This window comes from Camelus dromedarius, chromosome 3, assembly GCF_036321535.1.
Source record: "Camelus dromedarius isolate mCamDro1 chromosome 3, mCamDro1.pat, whole genome shotgun sequence".
Lineage (NCBI taxonomy): Eukaryota > Metazoa > Chordata > Mammalia > Artiodactyla > Camelidae > Camelus > Camelus dromedarius.
The window spans coordinates 4,600,728-4,621,724 of NC_087438.1; the positions used below are offsets into that span (position 1 = coordinate 4,600,728).

The window sequence follows — 20,997 nt, forward strand, 5'->3', positions numbered from 1 at the left end:
GGACAAGGAGAACCAGGCGGAAGTGAGGTTCTAGGTGCATTTGGACGTTAATGCGTGGAGTTTGAAAGGGGCCCACAGTCCTCACGTTGACGGAGTCACTGAGGTGTCAGAGGTCGGCTTTCTGTCGGCGTCTCCGTGTTGCCTGGCGTGTGCGCACGTGTAACACGGTGCTGACGAGACCGCGTGGCCCGTGTGCTGCGCTGAACGCACTCCCCCCGAGGTTTCCACCGCCCGCACCATGGACGCGGCTCCTGCTCTGAGCCCGGCAGGAGCCGGTGGGGCGGGTTTCCACCAGGGTTGGGGGGTGTCTGTCCAGTCCGGCCACCAACCCTGCTGTCCGTCTGTGTCTTTGCAGCAGCACAGTGGCATGAAGCTGTCCATGAAGGGCTCCCACAACCACAGCCAAGGTGGCAGCTACAGCTCTGTGGGCAGTGGAGGTGTGCGGCCTCCCGTGGGCAACCGGGGACACCACCAGTATAACCGCACTGGCTGGAGGAGGAAAAAACACACACACACGAGGGACAGCCTGCCCGTCAGTCTCAGCAGATAATAGCTCCGGGCACCGCCGCCTGGCCCCACCCTCCGCAGACCGCAGCCGGGTGGCCTCGCGCCCGGCTGGGACCTGAGACCAGCATCCAGCCCGCCAGCCCGGGCCCTCACGCCCGCTGCTGATCACTCTGCATGTTCCTTGTGTGGTGGTCACGTCCATCTTAAAAGAACAGCTCCTTGTGCTCATCTGTGAAGCCTTATTAGACGTGGACGCTGTTTTCTGCCTTCCCAGGATTCTCCCTTCAGTGCCGGAGCGGGGCTGGGCCAGGAACTGCGGGGACGGGCTATGGGCCTTGGCACTTCTCGGTACTGTGTCTTGTCCTTTGCATCGGGTACTTTGATTTCACATCAGAGCAACGGAGATCAGACCCCATCCCCCTTGGGAGGTCCTCATTGTTTTACTGCCCGCACATTTTGTTTCAGATTTCAGGACTGTTTTTCTATGTAAATATTGAAAACTTATGATTTGTGCAATAACTCAGATATTTTTTATTTAATTTCATATTTTCACATAAGTTATATTTAAGGGAGGAGGGAATTTTTTTAAACATGCTGAGATCCTTTCCCGAGTTGCATTTTCTAAGTTGGGTTCATCATGTCGGCTGGTTGTCTGATGAGCATCGTTGCTAACACCACGAGTGAGGGGCTTGGGGCTTATTTTCTGTTCCTTCTTTTGGTCAGACGTGAGGCCTCTCAGCTTGTGGTGAAGGAGCCGTGTCTCCCCGCGGGTGTCCAGAGGGTTGCGGCTCCAGCGCCTCTGACCAGCTGCCCGCCGGCTCTGCCGTCCGGCCTGTGTCTCGCTGTGACCACGGGGTTTTAACGTTTTGGATTTTGTTTCTTTTAAACTAGACAACAGATCCAGCATTTAAAGTGCCAGAGTATAACTTTCTAAGGAGAGGAAAGATTGTCACATTATAAAATCTTAAAAAAAAAAATGTGAACTTTGTCAGTTTTAGTAACAGAGCCTGTAATGTTGGGTCTGGTGAGTATCAGTATGGACAGTGGTACCCAGTTTTAGGAATGTGGAGAAAGGAATTATGTTGATTCCATTGTGGAATCTGTAGCAGTAGCATTCGTTCTGTTAAGAGCAAATACATGAGAAGAGCTTGAGCTGCTCAGTGCGCTGTGGGGGTTAACGTGTCGCAGGAGAGCCCAGCCCGGGTCGGGCCGGAGCGGCCGCGCCCGACGTGAGCCGCACACGGGTGTGCTGTGCAAGTGTATTCTGCCATGACAGCCACTGTCTGTTCCCACTTCTGAACATATATCTGTCCATCCCGCCTCACCCTGAGTTTTCTGAGCACTACAGTTGTCCTGGGAGTTAGGTGACCTGCCTCCTAGGCTTGACACCGGGGTTCTGGCCCTGCTGAGCACTGCAGGTGGGCTGGTCTTTGAAGTCCACCAGTGGAGGCGGCTGGGATGGGAAGCTTGCTACACGAGCCCTGATTGACGAGCGGAGTGGGGAGTGCTGGGGGTCCAAGCGCGACGGACACCCAGCGAGGACCAGCGCTTGCCCTGCCGGCGGGCTGCCCGAGGGAAGCAGGCCCGGCCCACACGCGCTGAGAGCTGCCGCCGCGCCTGCCGGTTCTAGGAGGCGCCCGGAGCAGAGTGGCACACTCCGTCTGCGGTTCTTGATGATCGAAGGTTATCAAAAATATTTAAAGATATTTAAATTGTGAACCTATTGATAAATATTTATAAAAACTGATATGTAGGCCTGTACTAATCTCTACACATTAGCAATATTGACTGTAGCCCTCCATTAAGGAAACGCTGCGGGGACGGAGGCGAGTGCCTGTGGGGGCCCTCCGCGATTCCCGGTCCCAGACGCGGGCGCCAAGCTCCAGTCCCGCCTCGGTGAACGGATGAATTGGCCCGGCCGCCCTGTGGCCACGCGCTGCAGGCTGAACAAGGTATCATGTTTCGATTTTTTTTGTGTGTGGACAACAATGTGGAAGCTAAAATTGACATATTTTTATGTAAAGTTTTTCTATTCTTTGATTTTTAATAAACTTTGGAAACCAGGTGGTGCTTGTGCTTGAGTGGGTCGTTTCTTTCAAGGGGAAAGGAGGTTCCTGCAGTTTTCATTCTTGACTTCTCTAAGTTAGGGCAGCTCCACCTTTGGTTCAGTGAATTCAGAACCTGGTTGAGGCTGCAGGCTGGGTACGGGGGAGTCAGAGCCGAAGCAGGGCGCGTGCTGTCGCAGCTTTGCTGGCGGGGCATCAGTCACTTCACTGATACTCCTTCCTTGCAGCTTCTGACACACCCATGTGACCTCCCAACACAGCGTTCATTTCTTCTGCATCTCTTAGGGCAGCATTATTATGTCACTTCAAAATAACACATTTTAAACCACCAAACAGCCATGATGTGGCTTAAAATGTGACTCTTGATCAGAATTTATAAGAAGCTTGTAAACAGCCTGACACCAGTGAGGGGGCTACTTGTCTGGAGGCTGAGCTCTGCCTTCAGTGACGCCACGTGGCCGAGGTGCGGGGTGACCAAGCTCTCCCCAATGCTGCATTCCTTCCAGAACCTCAGAACCCGAGTGCTGGAGGCACTGACGGTCCTGAAGTTCCCAGAATGGTATGTCGTGGCCACTTTTGGTGAGACGTCTGTGACTCGAGGCAGGCGCTGGTTCCTGAGCCCGTGTTGGCGGAGTCCTGAGCGCATGTCCATGGTGAAGGGGTGTCGGCAGCGGGGGCCCAGTCCACATCTGCTCAGAGAGCAGCTGGAGCAGTGTGGTTCAGACGGGGACACTCAAGGCCAGGGATGGTGGTCACGGCCCAGCTCGGTGACACGATCATGTGCACTGGCCACGGGCTGCTTTGCACACAGCCCAGAGCCCCGCTAGGTCTCCGACATCCCCAGAGAAACCGCTGAGCTCAGGCTGAACCTGAGTGTTGAGGGTGCACCCGGGGCCACCCTGGTAGATGTGTTTAAACAGTTACAATAAAAACAGCTGAAATTGTTTTTTGTGGCCAATGTTTGTATCATAAGATGCTGGCCTTCATAAAGACAGACCCTGGAAAAGTGTGTGGTGACGGTTTAAGCAGTCGCTCTGGTCCCAGCTTCTGGTCTTTTTAGCTCTCTCCACTTACCCTGCTGAACACTGGGGCCTCTCCTGTCCCGTCTTCTTCCTCTGCCCCGTGCCTCCTTGCCCATCCAGCTACGTGGCCCTTGTCCAGTCCCTCTGCACTGTCTCTCAATTGTGTTCTTGCAAGACCCCCACCCGGGATTCATGCCCCTGCTGACCCCCTGACACGTGCAGGGTCAGGGATATTGTGGGGTCAGCCAATACCAGGCAGGGCCCCGTACAGGTGAGGATGACGTTCTGAGCACTTAGTGGCCTGGGTTATTCCTGTGAACTCAGGGGCCTGGCGGGCCACCAGCGCTGTGGTCCCATCCCCAGGTGAGTAAGTGGAGGCACCAAGGTTAAGAAGCTCAGCCAAGGTCATTCAGCAGGGTGGCACACAGCTCCCCGTGCCCTCTGCGCTCAGGTGCTCCTTCCCCCTTTCCAGCCACTCAAACCCCCTCTAGTTTAAGTTCACAGCCTCGCCTCCCTGCTCCCTCACTTCCCTCTCAGATGTGGCCTTGCCTCCCAGTGTCAGAAAGAAAGCCCCACCCCAGGGCACTGCCCGACACCGTGAATAAACACCTAGGGAGCGCTGCCCAACCTGGCCAGAGACCGCCTTGCAGGGGCCCGCTTATCCTTGTCCTCCGAGCCCTCCGTCCGGTCCCCCCAGCCTCCAAACCTTCCAGGTCTCCTCGTCTCCCTCTGGCAGCCTACTTGCCTCCTCTTCTTGAACCAGCTGCCGCAGGGGCTGTCTCCACCCTCCCACCTCCTACTGAGCCACATCCAAGTGGTCTTTCTGTGTGCCCCTCGAGGCCAGGCCCCTCAAGGCAGGACCCCCACGATGCCATGAAACCTCGGGGCCAACCTCAGCCCTGCTTCTCTTGGGTAGGGCACAGGACACCCGCCGTCCACAGCCTCCACACAATTTTCTCTGCATTTCCCAGCTCTACCTGTGCCCACTGGATTTCCCACAAGCATCTGCCAGGCCCCGGAGTGCACTGGCCCCTCCCCTCCACCTGGGTCCTCACCTGCTCCTGGGGCAGCCCTGTCAGCCTTCCTCCACCATCCTGCCTTGGCCAATGGACCTCCATCGGCCCCTAAATCTGCTACATGCACCTCCTCAGGAACTAGACCCATCTGTTCCCCCTCACCCTGGCCACCTGGGCTCAATGTCAGCCTGGTCCTCACCCCTCCCTCCACGGAGCTGCTTCACTGGTTTTCAAAAACAACCTGGGTGGTGATGGGGGAGGCTACAGCTCAGTGGCAGCCTGCTCAGCCTGCATAAGGCCCTGGGCTCAGTCCCCAGCACAGTCAATCAGTCAATCTAATTACCTCCCCTAAGAAAAAAGAGAAAAAATAGAATTAAAAAAAAAACACCCTCAACCCCATCTCTGCTCCCGAAATCCCAGGGTGTCTCTCTGGGGGCCTCAGAGTGGCCTTTCCCAACGTCAGGCACTGTATTATTATCCCCGACCCCGAGTTTTCTCTCCTTACTGCCTGAATTATTACCTACCTCGATTTATTTTACCCAGCTCTTGTTTAGGAAGGAAAAGATAACCCTTCTTCAGTGGCCTGGGGCTGACCCCTCCGCAGAGCGTACAAATGCTCCCGAGCTGACCGAAGCACCGGGTCCTGGGCCGGCCTCGGGAGCGGCCCTGGGGGGCCCTGCCCCCGGTGCAGAGAGAAGCTGTCCTTCCTCCCGGTTAGGGGACGCTGGCCAGCCTGGGCGCAGACCCTGTGGGGTTAGCTTGGTGCCGGCCCGAGCCTTGGGGCCCTGGCCAGGTGCAGCTGCGTGGCGGGACTGGCCCCGCTCCCCTGCAGGCGGGCGGGCCATTCCTTCCGAAGAGGGCGGACGTGCCGATGCTCCCTGGTGGCGAGCCTCGCCGACGGTCTGTGCTGAGGGACTTGTGCATGTTCGTTTGTTAATTTCCCATTGGTCATGTACCAGTCGTCATGTAAAATACAATAAAGGTGAATTACGAGGAAAATGAAAGGGAAAAAGCAAAAACCCTGGGAATAAACCCACAAATTAAAAGCTCAGGTGGTTAGTTATTGGATCTGACAGACAGAAGCTATGCTGTTGGGTGTTCAGGGGTCTCTAAATGCTCCCGTCAGTATTTGCACCCCCCCACCAGGTGGCTGCGGCTGGGGTTTGAGGACCCCATCTGGTCCCTCACTGAGGGCCAGAGCTGCCCTGGACAAGGAGGGTGACAAGCCGGCCAGAGTGCAGCTCCTTCCTGGGGTCCCCGAGCCAGGCCAGCATCCTTGGTGCTGCTTTCAAAGAAACTGGCTGGGTGGGGCCCGAGGGGCTGGGCTCTTTGAGAAGCATCTCACTGGCCGGAGGTGACACTGCGGGGTCACAGCCTGAATGCTGAATGCTGCTGAATTCTGCTCTGGGTGCGGAACAGAGGGGGCTGGGAGGTTTCTGGGCCTACCTCCCTCCTCGTGTCCCGAATTCCCAGCTCGCTGCCAAGCTGTAGAAGCCCTGGTGCTGGGAGGGGTCCTGCCTGGGTCCCAAGACCTGGGGCCTCCACCTGTGCATCGGGAGTACCTCTCAGGGCACAGGGGGAGCGTTGGCTGTTGCTGGGGGCGACCCGGTCCTCCTTTACTCCGTCTGCCCATTCCGGGGCCGGCTTCTTCACCCGCGTCCAGTGGGTCCCTCCTCCTCTCGGAGCCTCCTGGAGGGTCAGAAGGCTTGTGTGAGTCCTGGAATCATCATCGGTCAGCCACTTTTTTGACACCCAACTTTATCATGGTAAGAAAATGGTATTTCCTTTGTGTTATTTAACTTTTTTTCAAATTTATTTTATTTATTCAGTAGATTGTGAGCTTTCTAAGGTATATGGGGTGTGTGTGTGTATGTGTGTGTGTTGTGTTCATGCACCCCTCTTCCTACAGGCTCAACGCCACACAGGACACCCTGAAACTGCTTGCTGAAATCTCACCAGTTTCTGGGTAGGTGCACCTGCTTCCTGCTTCTGTCATCACCCACCGAAGAAAGTGCAGGAAATAGTAAGACTCCAGGTTCGTGTTATAGGAAAACTGGAATCTAGAGAGACACTTGAATTTAAAAGAATGTCAAGTTCTTCTTTCAGCTGTAATGCATCTCACTGCAGTGTTGTCCGTCCTGGAGGGTCTTGTTTGGTTCTTTTTTGTTTCTAGCTCACAGCACAGGAGGAGGAGAGGCTGGAGCCACAGTGAAGCCAGATAACTGCCAAGCTTTTGTTTTGTTGCTTTGCTTCATTTTTGTTTTATCCCTTCCCACCCCGATCCCAGCCCATCTCCAAGTTCCTGGGTGCTGTGTCTCCTGGGAATCTGTCTCCCCAGCAGGTGCTCCAGGCCTTCCTGCCATCCCGCTGCCGCTTGCCCAGTGAGGGGACCTTGGCACAATGACCCGGGGCCTGGGATGGGCATCGCAGTCCATCCCACCTGGATTCTCTCCTCTGAGGGCCCCTCCCCGCTGCCCGCTGGCCCTTCTTTGCCCGCCCTTTGCAAGTGCGGGCTGCGGGCGCCTCGCCCCCCGGAGACGAGAGGGGGCGCTGTTGCCTCACAGCAGACGTCCCAGCCCTGCACTCCGGCTGGTCCCTCCCTCCCACCTGCACTGCGCGCCCCCGCCCAGCAGGAGGGTCCGTTTATCGGGGAGGGTGGCCCCACGAGGTGGGCTGTGAATTCAATGTTTGAAAAGAAACCATGTGCCCAGATTTTTAAAAAGGACAAGGAAATAAGGCTGCAGTGTTTTTCTTCTACTGAAAAAAAAAAGAAAGATCTGTAACATCCTGGCCGTGACAGTGAGGGTGAAGCTAGGGGTCTGCATGGCGGGTCTGGGGCCACTCCTGCCGCCCCAGGGGGTGCCCATCAGACCTGACAGGGAGGCCCTCCTGAATTGTTGAAACCAGACTTTCATCCTCTGTGCAGACCTGTGGTCCTGTCTGATCTGGGCAGGGGGTTGGTGGCCCTACTGTCATTAGGTACCCCAGTGTGCTGGGGGGGATGGGGGGCGGGGGTGGGAGCTGCAGAACAGCAGCTGGGGGTGGTGTGGGCCTCAGGGAAGGGTCTGTCGTGGAAACAAGACTCAACCCACAGGAGTCGGGGAGCTAGCATCTCCTTGAGGGAGAAACGTCTTCCCCGGGGGACAGGGCGGGGGTGGGAGTCGGGGGACAGGGGACAGGACTTGAGCCCGTGCAGGGTGGTAAGTCCCCAGGGAGCTGGCAGGCAGAGCAGGTGCATGAGGTCACCACCTCCATTGGAGGGGCTGGTTGTGGCCCCCACGCTGCCAGACAAGGATGCTGGGGGCTGGTGAGTGGGTTGGTTTTTACGTTCTGACCCCCCCTTTACCACCACAGCTGAGAACAGCAACTTTGGTGAGAACACCCTACAAACAGAGTCTCAGAGCCTGAGCTGGTGGAAGAAATATTTTATTCTCTTTTCCTTCCAGGAGCGTGGCCTTCCTCTGCCTGTTGAGGTCCTGAGAGCCCTCTTCCCACAGGCTTGGCACCTCCACTGGGTTGAAGCCTCGCAGCTGCCCTCCTCTCAGTGATGAGGACGGGCGTCCCCTCCCTGGCAGACACGGCCCCCCCAAGTCCACCAGAGAGATTCTGGAAAGCCCTGCTTTTATCCTCAGAAGCCCAGCTCATCCCAGAATCCAGCTTTTTGTGTATCTGACAGTTTGAACCAAGCAACCATACAAGCTCTTCCACATCCCAGACGTCCAGCTTCTCCTTGCTCATGGTGACGTTATCAAAGCCACACATCAGGGGGACACCCTGTACCCCGACACCCTGCCGGCCTCATTCCTCCCTCCCCACTGCAGGACCAGGTTGGGGGCAGCGCCCAAGCCCCCGCGGGCACATGGCAGTTGGGAGGCTGAGCCGGGAGGGTGACCCAGGTGGAAGCAGGGAGGGGACAAGCAGGAGGGCCCAGGTCGGCACAAGGAGGTTCTGTTTGGACAGAGGAGTGGGCTTTCCTGAATACTGGGTTTCAGAGAAACTCGAAATTCTAAGTCATTGAGCCCAGAAGTCAGGGGAGTGAGTGTGGTCTGACCCCTCGCCTGTGAGTTTGATGGGCCCCTCGGGGCATTCTGGGCTGCACAGAATGTTCTCTGCTGAGGAGCCCGGCCAAGGGGCACCTGCAGGGGCTGTGTCTGCCTGGAGGAAGCGGCACAGACTCCTAATTCTCACAGAGGCCCGGTGCGGACTCGCAGGGCTGCGGTGGGGGGAGCCGGGCACGGCCAGGGCGGTGTGTGTAAACGGTGGCCTGGTTCCTGGGCTGGTGCAGTCACAGCACTGGGGGTGCAAAGGGGAGGGGCTCACGGAGCTCTCCCTCAGCCCTGCCAGCCCCAGGGAGGCGGGCCTCTGGCTCCGATGCTGCCGACCGTGGTGACGGGAGGGACTCCCAGAGGTGAGAGATCGAGCCTGGGCTGCTGGCCGCGGCCCTGCGAACTGAGGATGAGACTGACTGGCGCACGCGCTGGCCCGGGCGGGGCTGCGGGAGAGCTCCTGTGGGCCCCGCCGCCAGGCCCACAGTCTTCCTCTGGGACTGGAGATTTTCTTGTCTGTCTGCAAAGCGCTGTTGAATCTCCAAGACCCACCCGACATCACCTCCTCCGTGAAGGGACCCGGCCCCAGCGTGACTCTCGCAGGCGGAATGAATGACTTAGAGAAGACACGCCCACCCCTTTCCCCTTCGTGGGGCAGCGTGCGCTGTGGTGACTCCACCTGGGAGAGGCGCGACTGATGGAATTCATGGAGGCGTGTGTGTGTGTGTACGTGTGTATGTTTGTACGTGTATACGTGTGTATGTGTGGGTGCCTGTGTGCACGCCCGTGTGTGTTCACCTGCACACAGCCAGGAAAAGACATGCTTAGACATAATGCAGAAGCTGCCCATCCCCCCGGGGGCCTGTGCTGGGCTCTGCTGGTTTCATCTTATAATTACATCCCCGCCCCCCGGAAACAATTTCCAGTTACGTTTCTGTTTGACAAGGTAGCAAGTGAAACGCACCTGACCTAGAAAATGACAGGAGCAGTTTTAATCTCTCCAACTTAACCTTTTCATCCTGACTTGACCTTTCCCTTCTTGACATTAATGTAGAAATTAGGGCTCTCGACCTAATAGATTTAAGGCGACCCCAGAGGCACCACCGGGGAGCAGGAGCAGGATGTGACACTCCCCTCGGAAGCCGAGAGAAGGTGCTCTGCATCTGGGGTCTCAGCCTTCCAAAAAGAGGCAGTTCAGCCAAAAGCACAGCCCTGCTCTCGGCCCGTGAAGCAGGTGGACCAGCCTCTTCTGGGGCCCCTCCGCCTCCGGGTACCGCTCCACGCACTGGGGACTGTTGATCTATCGAACGCTCAGCCCGATCCTAGGAGATGGCACTGGTGTCGCCAGCAGTTTGTTGGGGACGAGAGGAGACAGGACGTGTGCATGAGCCCCCCACGGCCCCCGCTGGCAGTGGGCCGGCCTGGGCTCCGGCTCTGTGGCCCCTGCAGCCCAGCAGCTCCAGGGTGACGGATGCTGCGGCCAGCCTGGTGCTCTGTCAGGTGGGAGGCGTGTGAACGGCTCGGGGAGACAGGGCTGTCAGGGGCCAGTAACCCACCAGGGGCCGTGCTGCGGTCCGAGGGCTGCCCTGGCAGAGCACCACCAGCTGGGAAGCTAAGACACAGAAATGAATTCGTCACATTCTGGACTCCAGAAGCCGGACCTCAAGCTGTGGGTCTGCCCTCGCTCTCCCTCCAGGTTCCGGCCTCTTCCGGCTCCTCATGGTGGCTGGCAATTCCCTGGCTTGTGGAAGCATCACGTCGGCTCCACATGGCCATCTTCCCTCTGAATCTGTGTCCAAGTTTCTCTCCTCTCATGAGGACACCCGTTTTGGAGTAGTTTAATTTACCTAATTACATCTGCAAAGACCCTATTTCCAATGAACGGCCTATTCTGGGGTTCCTGGCGGACGTGGACTTTTGGAGGACACTGTTGAGCCCAGTGCGCCAGCCAGTTCCTCCCTCACTCCTGCCCTCGTCAGCCTGGCTGCCCTCACAGAACACGTCAGCTTCCTCTCCGGGGCTTGCACAGCACACGTTTATTCCTCACAGTCCTGGAGGCCAGACGCCCAAGTTCAGGATGCCAGCAGACGTGGTTCCTGGTGAGGCCTCTGCTCCTGCCCTGTCACCGTGTCCTCATGTGGCCTTTTCTTGGTGCCTGCACATTGAGAGAGATAGATCTCGGTCTTCCTCTTCTTGTCAGAGCACCGACCCCATCACGAGGGCTCCACTATCCTCCAGCCCTAACCGTGTCCCAGAGGCCCTGCCTCCCAACGCCATTGCTCTGGGGGTTGGGGCTTCCACATCTGAACTGCGGGGTCCCAGACACGCAGTTCATAATGCTCACTCCCTCATCAGTCCTTCAGAGGAGGTCAGCGAGGTTCGTTAGCAGGTGTGGCCGTGGTGCCAGCTTCTGCAGACATTGCCTCCTCCCGATGGGGAAGGAGGGATGGGTCAGTGATGGGGGCTGATGGAGGGGAGGACAGGAGGCCTGCCGTGTAGCCAGGGGTAGGAGGGGCCACCGCCTCAGTTCCCCTGAGCATCTGTGATCTGTGATGCCAGGTGTGTGGTGTGTGGCCAGCCTCATCGGGCACTGGGCCATGGGTCTAAGTCTTTGGGGCATGAATCAAGCTCAGGGACTGACCCCGCTCCCGTGGGCTTCCAGCCTTCCCGTCCTCTGAGAGAGAGCTCACGGCGGGTGTAGGATGCAGCCCCCGCGGTGGCCTCCGTGGAGACTGGGGGGCGAGCGCAGACATTCGGGGCTAGTGTGAGTGGGTCCCCTTCACCCTCCCCCGGGGCATGTGGACGGGGGTGTGTTTGGGGAAGGCTGGAGTTCTGGACCTGGCCAGCCTGGTAGGGGTCACCCCATCATCTCCTCGAGGTGGGGTCCTGGCCTGGGGCCTTACCTTTTGCATCTGTACAACGGGGGTAAATGGTCTCCACCTCACAGAGTTGTGGGAGGACGAAGGGGCAATTCCCGTTCAGAGGAAGTTGTCAGTGCAGCTGTTTTGGTTGGTGTTACTTCCCCGTTATTCTCGCACGCTCTCCACCTGCTAATGTGCTGGTCGTGGGGTGCAGTCTCGTGGCCCGTCACCTCTGCACTGGCTGACCTCACCGGGCACACGGGGTCAGTGCCGCAAGCCTTCATGGCCAAACAACACTGGGCTGTACACACATTTCATTTATCCCTTCATCGGCTGATGGATTTGGGGTTTGTTTCTACTTTTTAGTCATTTTGAATAATGGTGCTGTGAATATTCATGTGTAAGTGTTCATGTTGACATGTTTCCATCTCTCTTGAGTCTACACCTAGGAGTGGAATCTCTGGGTCGGGTGGTAATTCCATGTACAACTTTTTGAGAAACTGCCAAGCTGTTTTCCCAAGTGGCCTCACCATTTCACACCCCCGCTGGCCACGTGAGTGGTCTGATTTCCCCGCATCCTCACAACACTGGTTATTATTGGACTTTTTGATACTAGCCATCGTAGAGGGCGTGAAGTGGTAACTTATGGTTTTGATTTGCGCTTTTCTAACAGGCAAATCCATGGGGATGTAAAGCAGATTAGCGGTGGGGAGGGGAGAGGGGAAGAGGGGATCGTTCTGGAATTAGCGGTGGTGGTGGAACATCGCAAGGATACTGAAAACCACTGAATTGTGCACTTTAAGACAAAAAAGTTCATCTCTGCGAAAAAGCATCCTGTTTCTCCTTTGGGACCCAGCTCCCATGCCACATCATCGCAGAGCCCTGGAAGCTCTCTCTGCACCTTTTGTTTACTCATTCCTGCGGCCTCCCCTCACCAGGTCGTGATGTGGACGGCGGGTCCTTCTCACCTGCAGATGTAACCCCCGTGACAGCGACGGGGAGGTTTCTTGAAGTGAGACTCTCTTGCATATTTTGGGCTCAGGAGGGCAGGAGGAATTGGCTGGTGTAAGAGGCTGGCCCCTGCCCACATCGCCTCCACCCAGCGGGTCCTTTCTGCAAGTCCCACAAAAGGATCAAGACCTGGAAGCCACGGGAATTGGGTTTCTTTGCGAGAAAGAGCTGCTGACAGAAAGCCAGTAGCAGTGCTAGACCTAGGAAAGTGGTGGTGGTTGGCCAGGAATGAGGACTTTTGGGAAAAGGAGGCTGACATGTCACTTTGACAGGCGGCTTCGATCAGGCCCCTGTACTGGGTCTGTAAAGGCAACGTGCTTTGCGAAACGGTTTCAGGAGAGCTCCTTTATGACTTGAGAGGTAAAGCTTTTCACAGACTAGAGTGGTGAGTGGAGGACACGCATAGGAAACACTGGCTCTTGGTGGGGTGGGACCAGGGACCAGGGGAAGGCTGGCACAAACACCTCCCTGAAGCTGTCGGCGACAGAGACCCCAGGGCAGGGTGCAGTGTGAGCTGGCCTCGACTTGGGTTGGGACGGGAAGCCTTTCTCTGTATGTGATCTCGCGGGCGGACTGTGCTCAGGAGGCCCAGTGCCTCCATTGAAAACATAAATAAATAAACCTAATTACCCCCTCCATCTGCCCACAAATAAAGGGGCAAAAAGAAATTCTAAGGCGTCCAGAAGGGGCAGCTGCAAAGGCACTGTGACCTCTAGACCCGTGGCCCTCAGTTGGGTCAGTTTCAGGGGTTAGTTGGCAGTGACGGGAGAGAGTTTTTTTGCTTGTCAAGAACAGGGCAACCCCACTGCTGCCATCTCAACTGGAGGATGGAGACCAGGGATGCAGCCAATGTCTTGCAGTGCACAGGACAGCCCCCCAACACAGAACCCTCGGCCCCAAACCACAGTAGTGCAGCCGCTGAGAAGCGTGGCTTGCTCTTGAGTTCTTTCCTGCTGGAAGCCAGGGGCCCTCACGTGGTGGGGCGGGTCCCAGGGATTCGACCGAGACCTGGGGCACAGCCGTCCTCTCGCCCCACGTTCCTGTAACACGGGGGCCTGTGGATCATGTTAACAATGTCAGCCAGGCTTGTCTAGAGACACTCGGTGGCTGTTCTCACCTTGGCTACATGCCAGTTGCTTCCGGTCTTAAAAAAATCAAAGAGAGTTACAAAAACATTCCATGTGCAGCATAAATTATGGATGATTATTCAAATTTCTGCTTCTGAATGGAAAATAGCGCCTATAAAACTCTGAAAAGGAGAGGCTGAGTAATGAGACAGATGCTTTGGAACAATCTGGAAAGTAAGTAATCGTGGCAGCCGCCGGCTGCCCTGGAGTGATAAGTAGTGGCGAGGGCGAAGGTCCCCTCTGGGTCAAACAGTCCTGCCTCCCTCCGCCCCCCACAGCCCCGGGTGCATCCCATCCCATGTGCTCACCTGGGCTGGAGACGGGACACCTGCTGCTGAAGGTGTCTCTTCCTTCTGCCCGGGGCCCCACCTGCTACAATCTCCTGCTGCAATCAGACCCCCGACCCAACACCCCAACCCTTACTCAACCGAAGATGCAGGGCTTAGTTTTCAAAAGGGCTGTGACTGAGTGGCTGTGTTGGTGGTCTGAGGGTGATGGGGACCAGGCATCCTGGGTGGAGATTTTGACAGTTGCCGCCATGAGTGGGCGGTACCCCACAGCCTCCACGTCCCAAGAGCATCACCTCAGAGGAACATCCCTTTGGAGACGTCTCGGAGGATGGGAGGTCCTTACAATGTATTTTCTCAGCGTGTTTGGGGTAAGGCTGAGTTTAAACATGTAACTTTTCAGTAACCATTATTTGCTACAATAGATTATGATTATGATTAAAATGTGATTAACTTAGTTTCCCAGTAGAAACCATTTTTGAAAGCCTTTTTATTTTGAAATAATTATAAGGTCACAGGAAGTTGCAGAAATAATACAGAAGAGTCCCCTACACTTTTACTCTGTTTCCCCAATGGTCACGTTTTCTTTTTTGCTTTTTTTTTTGTAACAGAGGTACCAGGGATTGAACCCAGGACCTCGTGTTTGCTAAGCATGCCCTCCCCACCCACCAAGGTTACATTTTACATAGTCGTAGTTCAGTGTCAAAATCAGGAAACTGACATTGGTAAAAAAATACATAAAACTTTATATATACAGAACTTCATACTGTTTCATGACTTGTAAATTTGTACACATTTTTATGTGACTAGGGGTCTGCTGAGTATGGCCTGAGGGTTAGACCCAGACAGCTTCTGATTTTTGTAAATAAGGTCTAACTAGAGCACAACCACGTTTTTTTGTTTGTGTGTTGTCCTTGGATGCTTTTGCGTATGATGGCAGAATTGAGCAGTTGTGACAGAGGCCACAGGGCTTGCAAAGCCTCAAATGTTTATTATCTGACTCTTTATAGAAAAAGTTTGCTAACTCCTGATTTAGAGAGTCACTGGATTTTTTGAAAATCTAAAAACAAACATGGAGCTCCTATTTTCCAGCCCTTCCTTTTATAGAGAAGGAAACTAAGGCTCCGATGAAATACCTGCCTTGGGGCACACCTCTGGCCGCCCTGCTCTCCTGTCCCCAGTGGGCCCATCAGCGGGCGCTGGACCAGCACCCTGGATTTTACTGGTTGGGCTACTTAAGAGTAAGACAGTTGGGTAAAGTAATTTTACATTCTCATCACAAATTCTTTTTTTCCCCTAAATTTCTTTTGCTACTTGAATTTCATTGGACAAAGTTTACTTATTTCCTTTTTTTAAAAAAATTTTTGATTTATAATGTTGTATTAGTTTCTGGTGCACAGCATAGTGATTCAGTTATATATTATATCTATACATAGATATATATTGTTTTTCCTATTCTTTTTCATTATAGGTTACTACAAGTCATTGAATATATTTCCCTGTGTATGCAGTAAACTTGTTGTTTATTTATTCTGTACATAGTAGTTTGTATCAGCCAATCCCAAAGTTCCAGTTTAGCCCTCCCTCTCCTGACCCCCGTAGCCATAAGCGTGTTTTCTATGTCTCTGAGGCTCTTTCTGTTTTGTGAATAAGTTGAGTTGCATCATTCTTTTAGATTCCACATGTAAGTGACATCATATGATATTTGTCTTTCTCTGACTTACTTCACTTGGTGTGATCGTCTCCAGGTCCACCCATGTTGCTGCAAATGGCATTATTTTGTTCCTTTTTAGAGCTGAGTAGTGTTCCTTTATATATATACACTTATTTCTTCATTTTACTGAAAGAAATGGTGTCACAATGTAAAAAATCGTGAAATGAATCCCCAGACAAGAGCGCAGACTCAATGCCCTCAGGCTGCTAATGCACATAGGGAAGCAGGCACCTTGCTGGGAGGCTACAGGGAAGAGTAGGGACTGTGACCAAGGGGGAGTGGGATGCATGCTGGGGTCCAGGGGCAGCGGCCACCCATCTCTACCTCATGGTTGAATGCAAGGCAAGAATGACCAGACTTTCCATTTTTTAAGGACAGCCTGAAATCTGGAACTTAATGTGACATTTTCTGATGTTTACATACTAGCAACTAGAGGCATACTTCGATTCACTTTATGTGTAGAAACTTTATGGATTTTTTTATGAACTGAAGGTTTGTGGCAACCCTGCATTGAGCAAGCCTATTGGTGCCATTTTTCCAATGGCACTTTTTAAAAGTTTTTTCAGCTTCACTGAGGTATAATTGACAAATAAAAATTGTATGTATTTAAGATTTACAACTTGATCTTTGGATATGTGCACACATGGCGAAATGATCACCACAATCAAGCTAATTAACACATCTATCACCTCGGTTATCATGTTAATAGCATTATTTTCAGGTAAGGTATGTACTTTTTTAAAGACGTAGTACTATTGCACAATTAGTAGACTACAGTATGGTATAACCGTAACTTATATATTCACTGGGAAACAAAAAAAATCCTGCGACTCACCTTATTGCCAAATTCACTTTATCTCAGGGGTCTGGAATGGAGCATGCAATGTCTCTGAGGTCTGCCTGTAATTAAAACATTTGTGGCCCCTTGGCCAGCCAAACAAAGCAGGTTAGCAGATGAGAGTTGGCCCCAGGCTTACAACTGACCATGTTTGTTCTGGGGTTATCATGAGGAATCTTAGAAAAGCCGGTGACTCAGTGGGTTGCAGGTGAGAAAATGAGATGGTTAAGATAGTCCATCACCAGCCCTGGCGATGTGAGTTCAGTCCCTGGTGGACGGATGGCAAGTCCGTGCATCACCCTCACAGGTGAATCTTGAACCACCGTCACAACGTGACACGCAGCCATTTACCAGCGGAGGCTCTCCCAAGGAAGCCCATGAGTCAGGCTCTCCCGGCCTCTCCCGGAGGGACCCCTGCTGGTGGTGGAACAGGCATTGCCTAAAGAAAGGTGATTGCCTGAATACGAGCCAGCCCTCACTAGACACGAGCGCTTTCGTCTCCTCCCAGTGGGTCTGATCAACACGCACCAGTCGCTTTCACCGGGGATGACTTTCCCTCCCAGGGACATTTGGCGATGTCTGGAGATGTTTTTGGTTGTCACCACGGGGGGGCTGCTCCCGGCATCTCGTGGGTGGAAGCCGGCGATGCTGTGCACACCCCACAGTGTGCGGGACAGACCTTCACACAGAGAGTCCCAGCGGTGCCCAGGATGAGGAGCCCTGATCCAGGGCGATGACCGAGACACCCTCAGTCACAGAGCCGGGCGTGGAAGTGACACGTTGGTCAGCATTCAATTCGGAAAGCGCAGGGACACTGAGAGTGGTTGACGGGCTCCAGAGCGTCAGCCCAACTCACTAGTTCTCAGCCTCCTTTGAGACACAGTGTTGGCCCTGATGTGTTCCCAGTCTATCAGGCAAGTTGGGACAGCTGATCACCCTGGTGCCCAGGGGCTCGCACCCCTGGGCGGTGGGAGGCGGCCACACAGAGGAGGGAGAACCACACTGCTGGGGTCGCGGGCATTGGCTTCGTGAGCAGTTTTGGAATTTTAATTCATTAATTTAATTTAGTAAAGATGTCCACTATTTTAAACGATTTGCTTAAGCTTTATATAGTGAAAACAATTACCTGGCAGGGAGCAATGGCTTCAGAGAAGAGACTTGTGTGGAAGCAGGGCCACCTGCCAGGAGCTGCTGGAGGGGATGCTCTTAGGACCCCAGGAGCAGGGAGGCTCTGCAGGGTTCCCACGAGGTCTCCAGACCAGCCCAGAGACCAGACTCCGCAGGGGTCTCACGGCAGAGTCCCTGACACCATCCCGGGTGAGGACCCTGAGCCAGGAGAGACGACCTGGTCCAGCCCCCTGGCCCTTCCCAGGGAAGCCGCCCCGGCCGGGAACCGCTGCAGGCGGAGGAAACCCCGAGATGGTGCGCAGTGATGCCACCAGCCGGTCCCTCCCAGGAGCGGTGGAAGTGGCCCAGAGGCTGCCTGACTGCTGGATTTTGGCTGAAGCGGGATATTTGGGTGGGAGTCTCCTGCACGGGAATTCTGCGTGCTGAGATGCACAGCCCAGAGGAGACGGAGCCGTGTCTCTGCGGTGACAGCTGCAATCATGACTAAATTTACCCTGAATTTCCTGCAGTGCCAGATCCATTTCGACTCTGAACTTTAAGAAAACAGCTCCTTGGGTTACGCAACCAGCATCACACTGGATGTGAGACGGGAGGAAGTGACACGCTCCCGCACACGGAACAAAGGCGCTCCTCCTGCTCGGGGGCAGCCGGCGAGGCGCGGCAGGCGCAGGAGGCAGGGGCCCAGCTGGGGCTCTTCCTCCCCACAGCGCAGACCCCACAGCGCTGACGCGTGCCCCTCCCGGGCCCAGGGCCTGGGGCTCTGCGAGGGGCCGGCGGATGGATCTGGAAGGAGCCCAGGTTCAGGCGTGAGCCCGGGAAGAAGCCATGCGTTACTTTCCAACCCAGGCTGCTCATTATGCTCACCTAGGGAGCTTGTGACAATCCCGCTGGGCGGCCTCATTCCCAGAGATCAGGACTGCACTCTGCTGGGGTTGAGCCTGGATGTCAATGTTTCAAAGCACGTTTGCCGTGCAGCCAGGGCTGAGCCCACGCGCCGAAGGTGTTCCCGTCAACCAGATACCCTTTGTCCACCCGCAGACGCCTCGGAGCCTCAGCCTCCGAACCTGCAAACCGAGGAGCGTGGCTCATGTGACCTCCCGGATCTGCTCGTCCCAATGGTTTAGGATCCTGGTGTTCGGATGCTGTGGGAATCCTAACAAAATCGTCCCTAAGTGGCATTATCATTTTGCCTGTTTCACCTGCATCCAACCAGTATGCCTACGGGGGTTTCCCGGTGAGCTCACTTATGTGTTGTTCCTTATTTCCATCAGCCCCCACAAGTGACGTCTGTCCCGACTGTGGTCACGCAGGCCGGCTCTGCCTGCTCTTGACCTTGACTTAGGCCGCACTGCAGTAACATCTCTTTTCTGTTGGGCTTCGTTCACTTAACATGTCTTCAAAATTCATCCACGCTGCTGCATCGATCAGTCGTCATTCTCTTTCATCACTGTGTGCTACCGGCTGATTGAGTACCCTCCCCCCCCCCGCCCCCCAGTACGAGGCCCCAAACTCACACTGAAGCCTAAATTCCCAGTGTGAGGTATGAGGAGGTGGTAGCCTCTGGGAGGTAGTTAGGTCATAAGGGTGGTGCCCTCATGAATGGGGTTAGTGCTCTCATAAGGAGATGAAGAGACCAGAGCTCACTTAGGACACAGTGAGAAGTCCAGTCACCTGCAAAACGGGGGGGGGGGGGGGGGCCCAGACACTGGACCTGCTGGCATCTTGATCTTGGACTTGCAGCCTCCGGAAAGGGGAGAAACAAATGTTTGTTTTTTAAGCCCATCGTTTTGTGGTGTCCTGTTATCAGCCTGAATGACAAAGATATTATGTCATACTTTGTGGTCTGAATATCCCAGACTAGATTTAGCCTTTCTCTTGATTTGGGTAGTTTCCATATTGGGGCTATTTTAAACTGCTGGGAACATTCTTGTATTTGTCTCTAATTTTTAGCAAATAGCATTAACTTGGATTTGTTTTCTCAGGCCTTGAAAAGCTGGTCTGGACATTTTGAGGGGAGACTGCACAAGAAATGAGCCCACAAGAAATCTGTTTGTTTTTGATGCAAAGTGCAGAATGAAGCACAGTCATTGCACTCGGATTTAACTGAGCTGCTTGGTTTTAAAGACACACTTGGCCACTGTTGTATTACCTACAAAGTGGACACCTGGAGTTTGCAGTGAGCAGGGAGTAACTGTGGTGTTGCCATGGCTCGTTTGCAGTCCTCCTGCCCTGGGAGATGAATGAGATGGAGCCGGAAGTGACATGTAAGATGGGGCGGAAGCAGGAGGTAGATTTCAGTGCTGCAGCTCATGTGGATTAGGGATGCGTGTCCCCCAGTGCTCAAGGGCAGCCCCACACACTCTGACTGTATTTCCCACCCACGAAATCTTGCCTTTTGGAAAAATAACATGAGTGTTTACAGATGATTTTTTGAGAGTCATAGAGTTAAAGCTAATGACTGTATTTTCTAGAATTTTCCTGAGCTTATGGCTGCACTGGGAAAAGTGGAGAGACCTTGAATCCTCAGCCACTTACTCAACACAGGAGTGTGTGGAAACCTCATTAGATGCAGAGCGGACACACATTCCTCTCATAGGGATGCAGTAATCAACCATCCTTCCCTTTCATTGAGATTTAGATCTTCAGATTGTGTTGATTTAAGTTCTGTTGGACTCCCTCAGGTCGAGTTCCCTGAGAGCCCCAGGGAGCAGCCCCCAGTGGCCCCACGTGGCCTCCCAGGGAGCGTGGTTCTGCTGACCCTGAGCTGCCGTATTTATAATGAGATTCCTCTGTGTTTAGTTTTCTCTTTCAGAACCTGCTTTATCAGGTTTCATGTCATGTTGGTCTCATAAAATGAATTGAGGAGTTTTCCACAGATTTTTTTCTGTGTTCTGGAGCAGTTTGGTAACATTGGAGTCCTTTGATGTCTTTAGAGAACATTGAAATCCCTCCTCAGTTGTGCACAGCGCTCCCTCTCTTTCTTCACCTAGTGAGTGGATGGGTCTAATGTGCAGACGGTCCCTGGGAAGCTGGTGTGAACAGCATTTCCTCCAGATATTTTTATTTATTTACTGTAATGGAGGTGCTGGGGTTTGAACTCAGGACCTTGTGCCTGCTGGGCACGTGCTCTGCCACTGAGCTATGCCCTCTCTTCCCTGCATTTTCTAACTCTTCGCCATTTCTGTCTTCCTCCTGGAATTGGTGTCACAGGCGGCTGTGACATTCCTCAGCTGCATATTTATCGTGTCTATTATTTATCTGTTATTATCTGTTTATGATATCTATTATTTATCCTATTCATTCCGTTGTCTATTTCCACGATCATATTTTTCACACCAAACATTTCTGTTTGTTTTCTATAATTTTCTCTTCTT

At 54.0% G+C, this 20,997-nt stretch overlaps 1 protein-coding gene across 2 annotated transcripts in view; it reads left to right on the forward strand.

Moving 5' to 3' along the window:
* Positions 1-2,571, forward strand: part of TENT4A (terminal nucleotidyltransferase 4A) — a 41,564-nt gene extending 38,993 nt beyond the window's left edge. Inside the window, exon 13 of one of the 2 annotated variants that reach the window (XM_031443060.2) lies at positions 356-2,571. In XM_031443060.2, the coding sequence (XP_031298920.2) occupies positions 356-550 (195 nt within the window). In that variant the 3' untranslated portion in view covers positions 551-2,571. The remainder of the gene's footprint in view (positions 1-355) is intronic. The other variant, XM_064479392.1, reaches the window with a different exon arrangement.
* Positions 2,572-20,997: the final 18,426 nt, after the last annotated feature.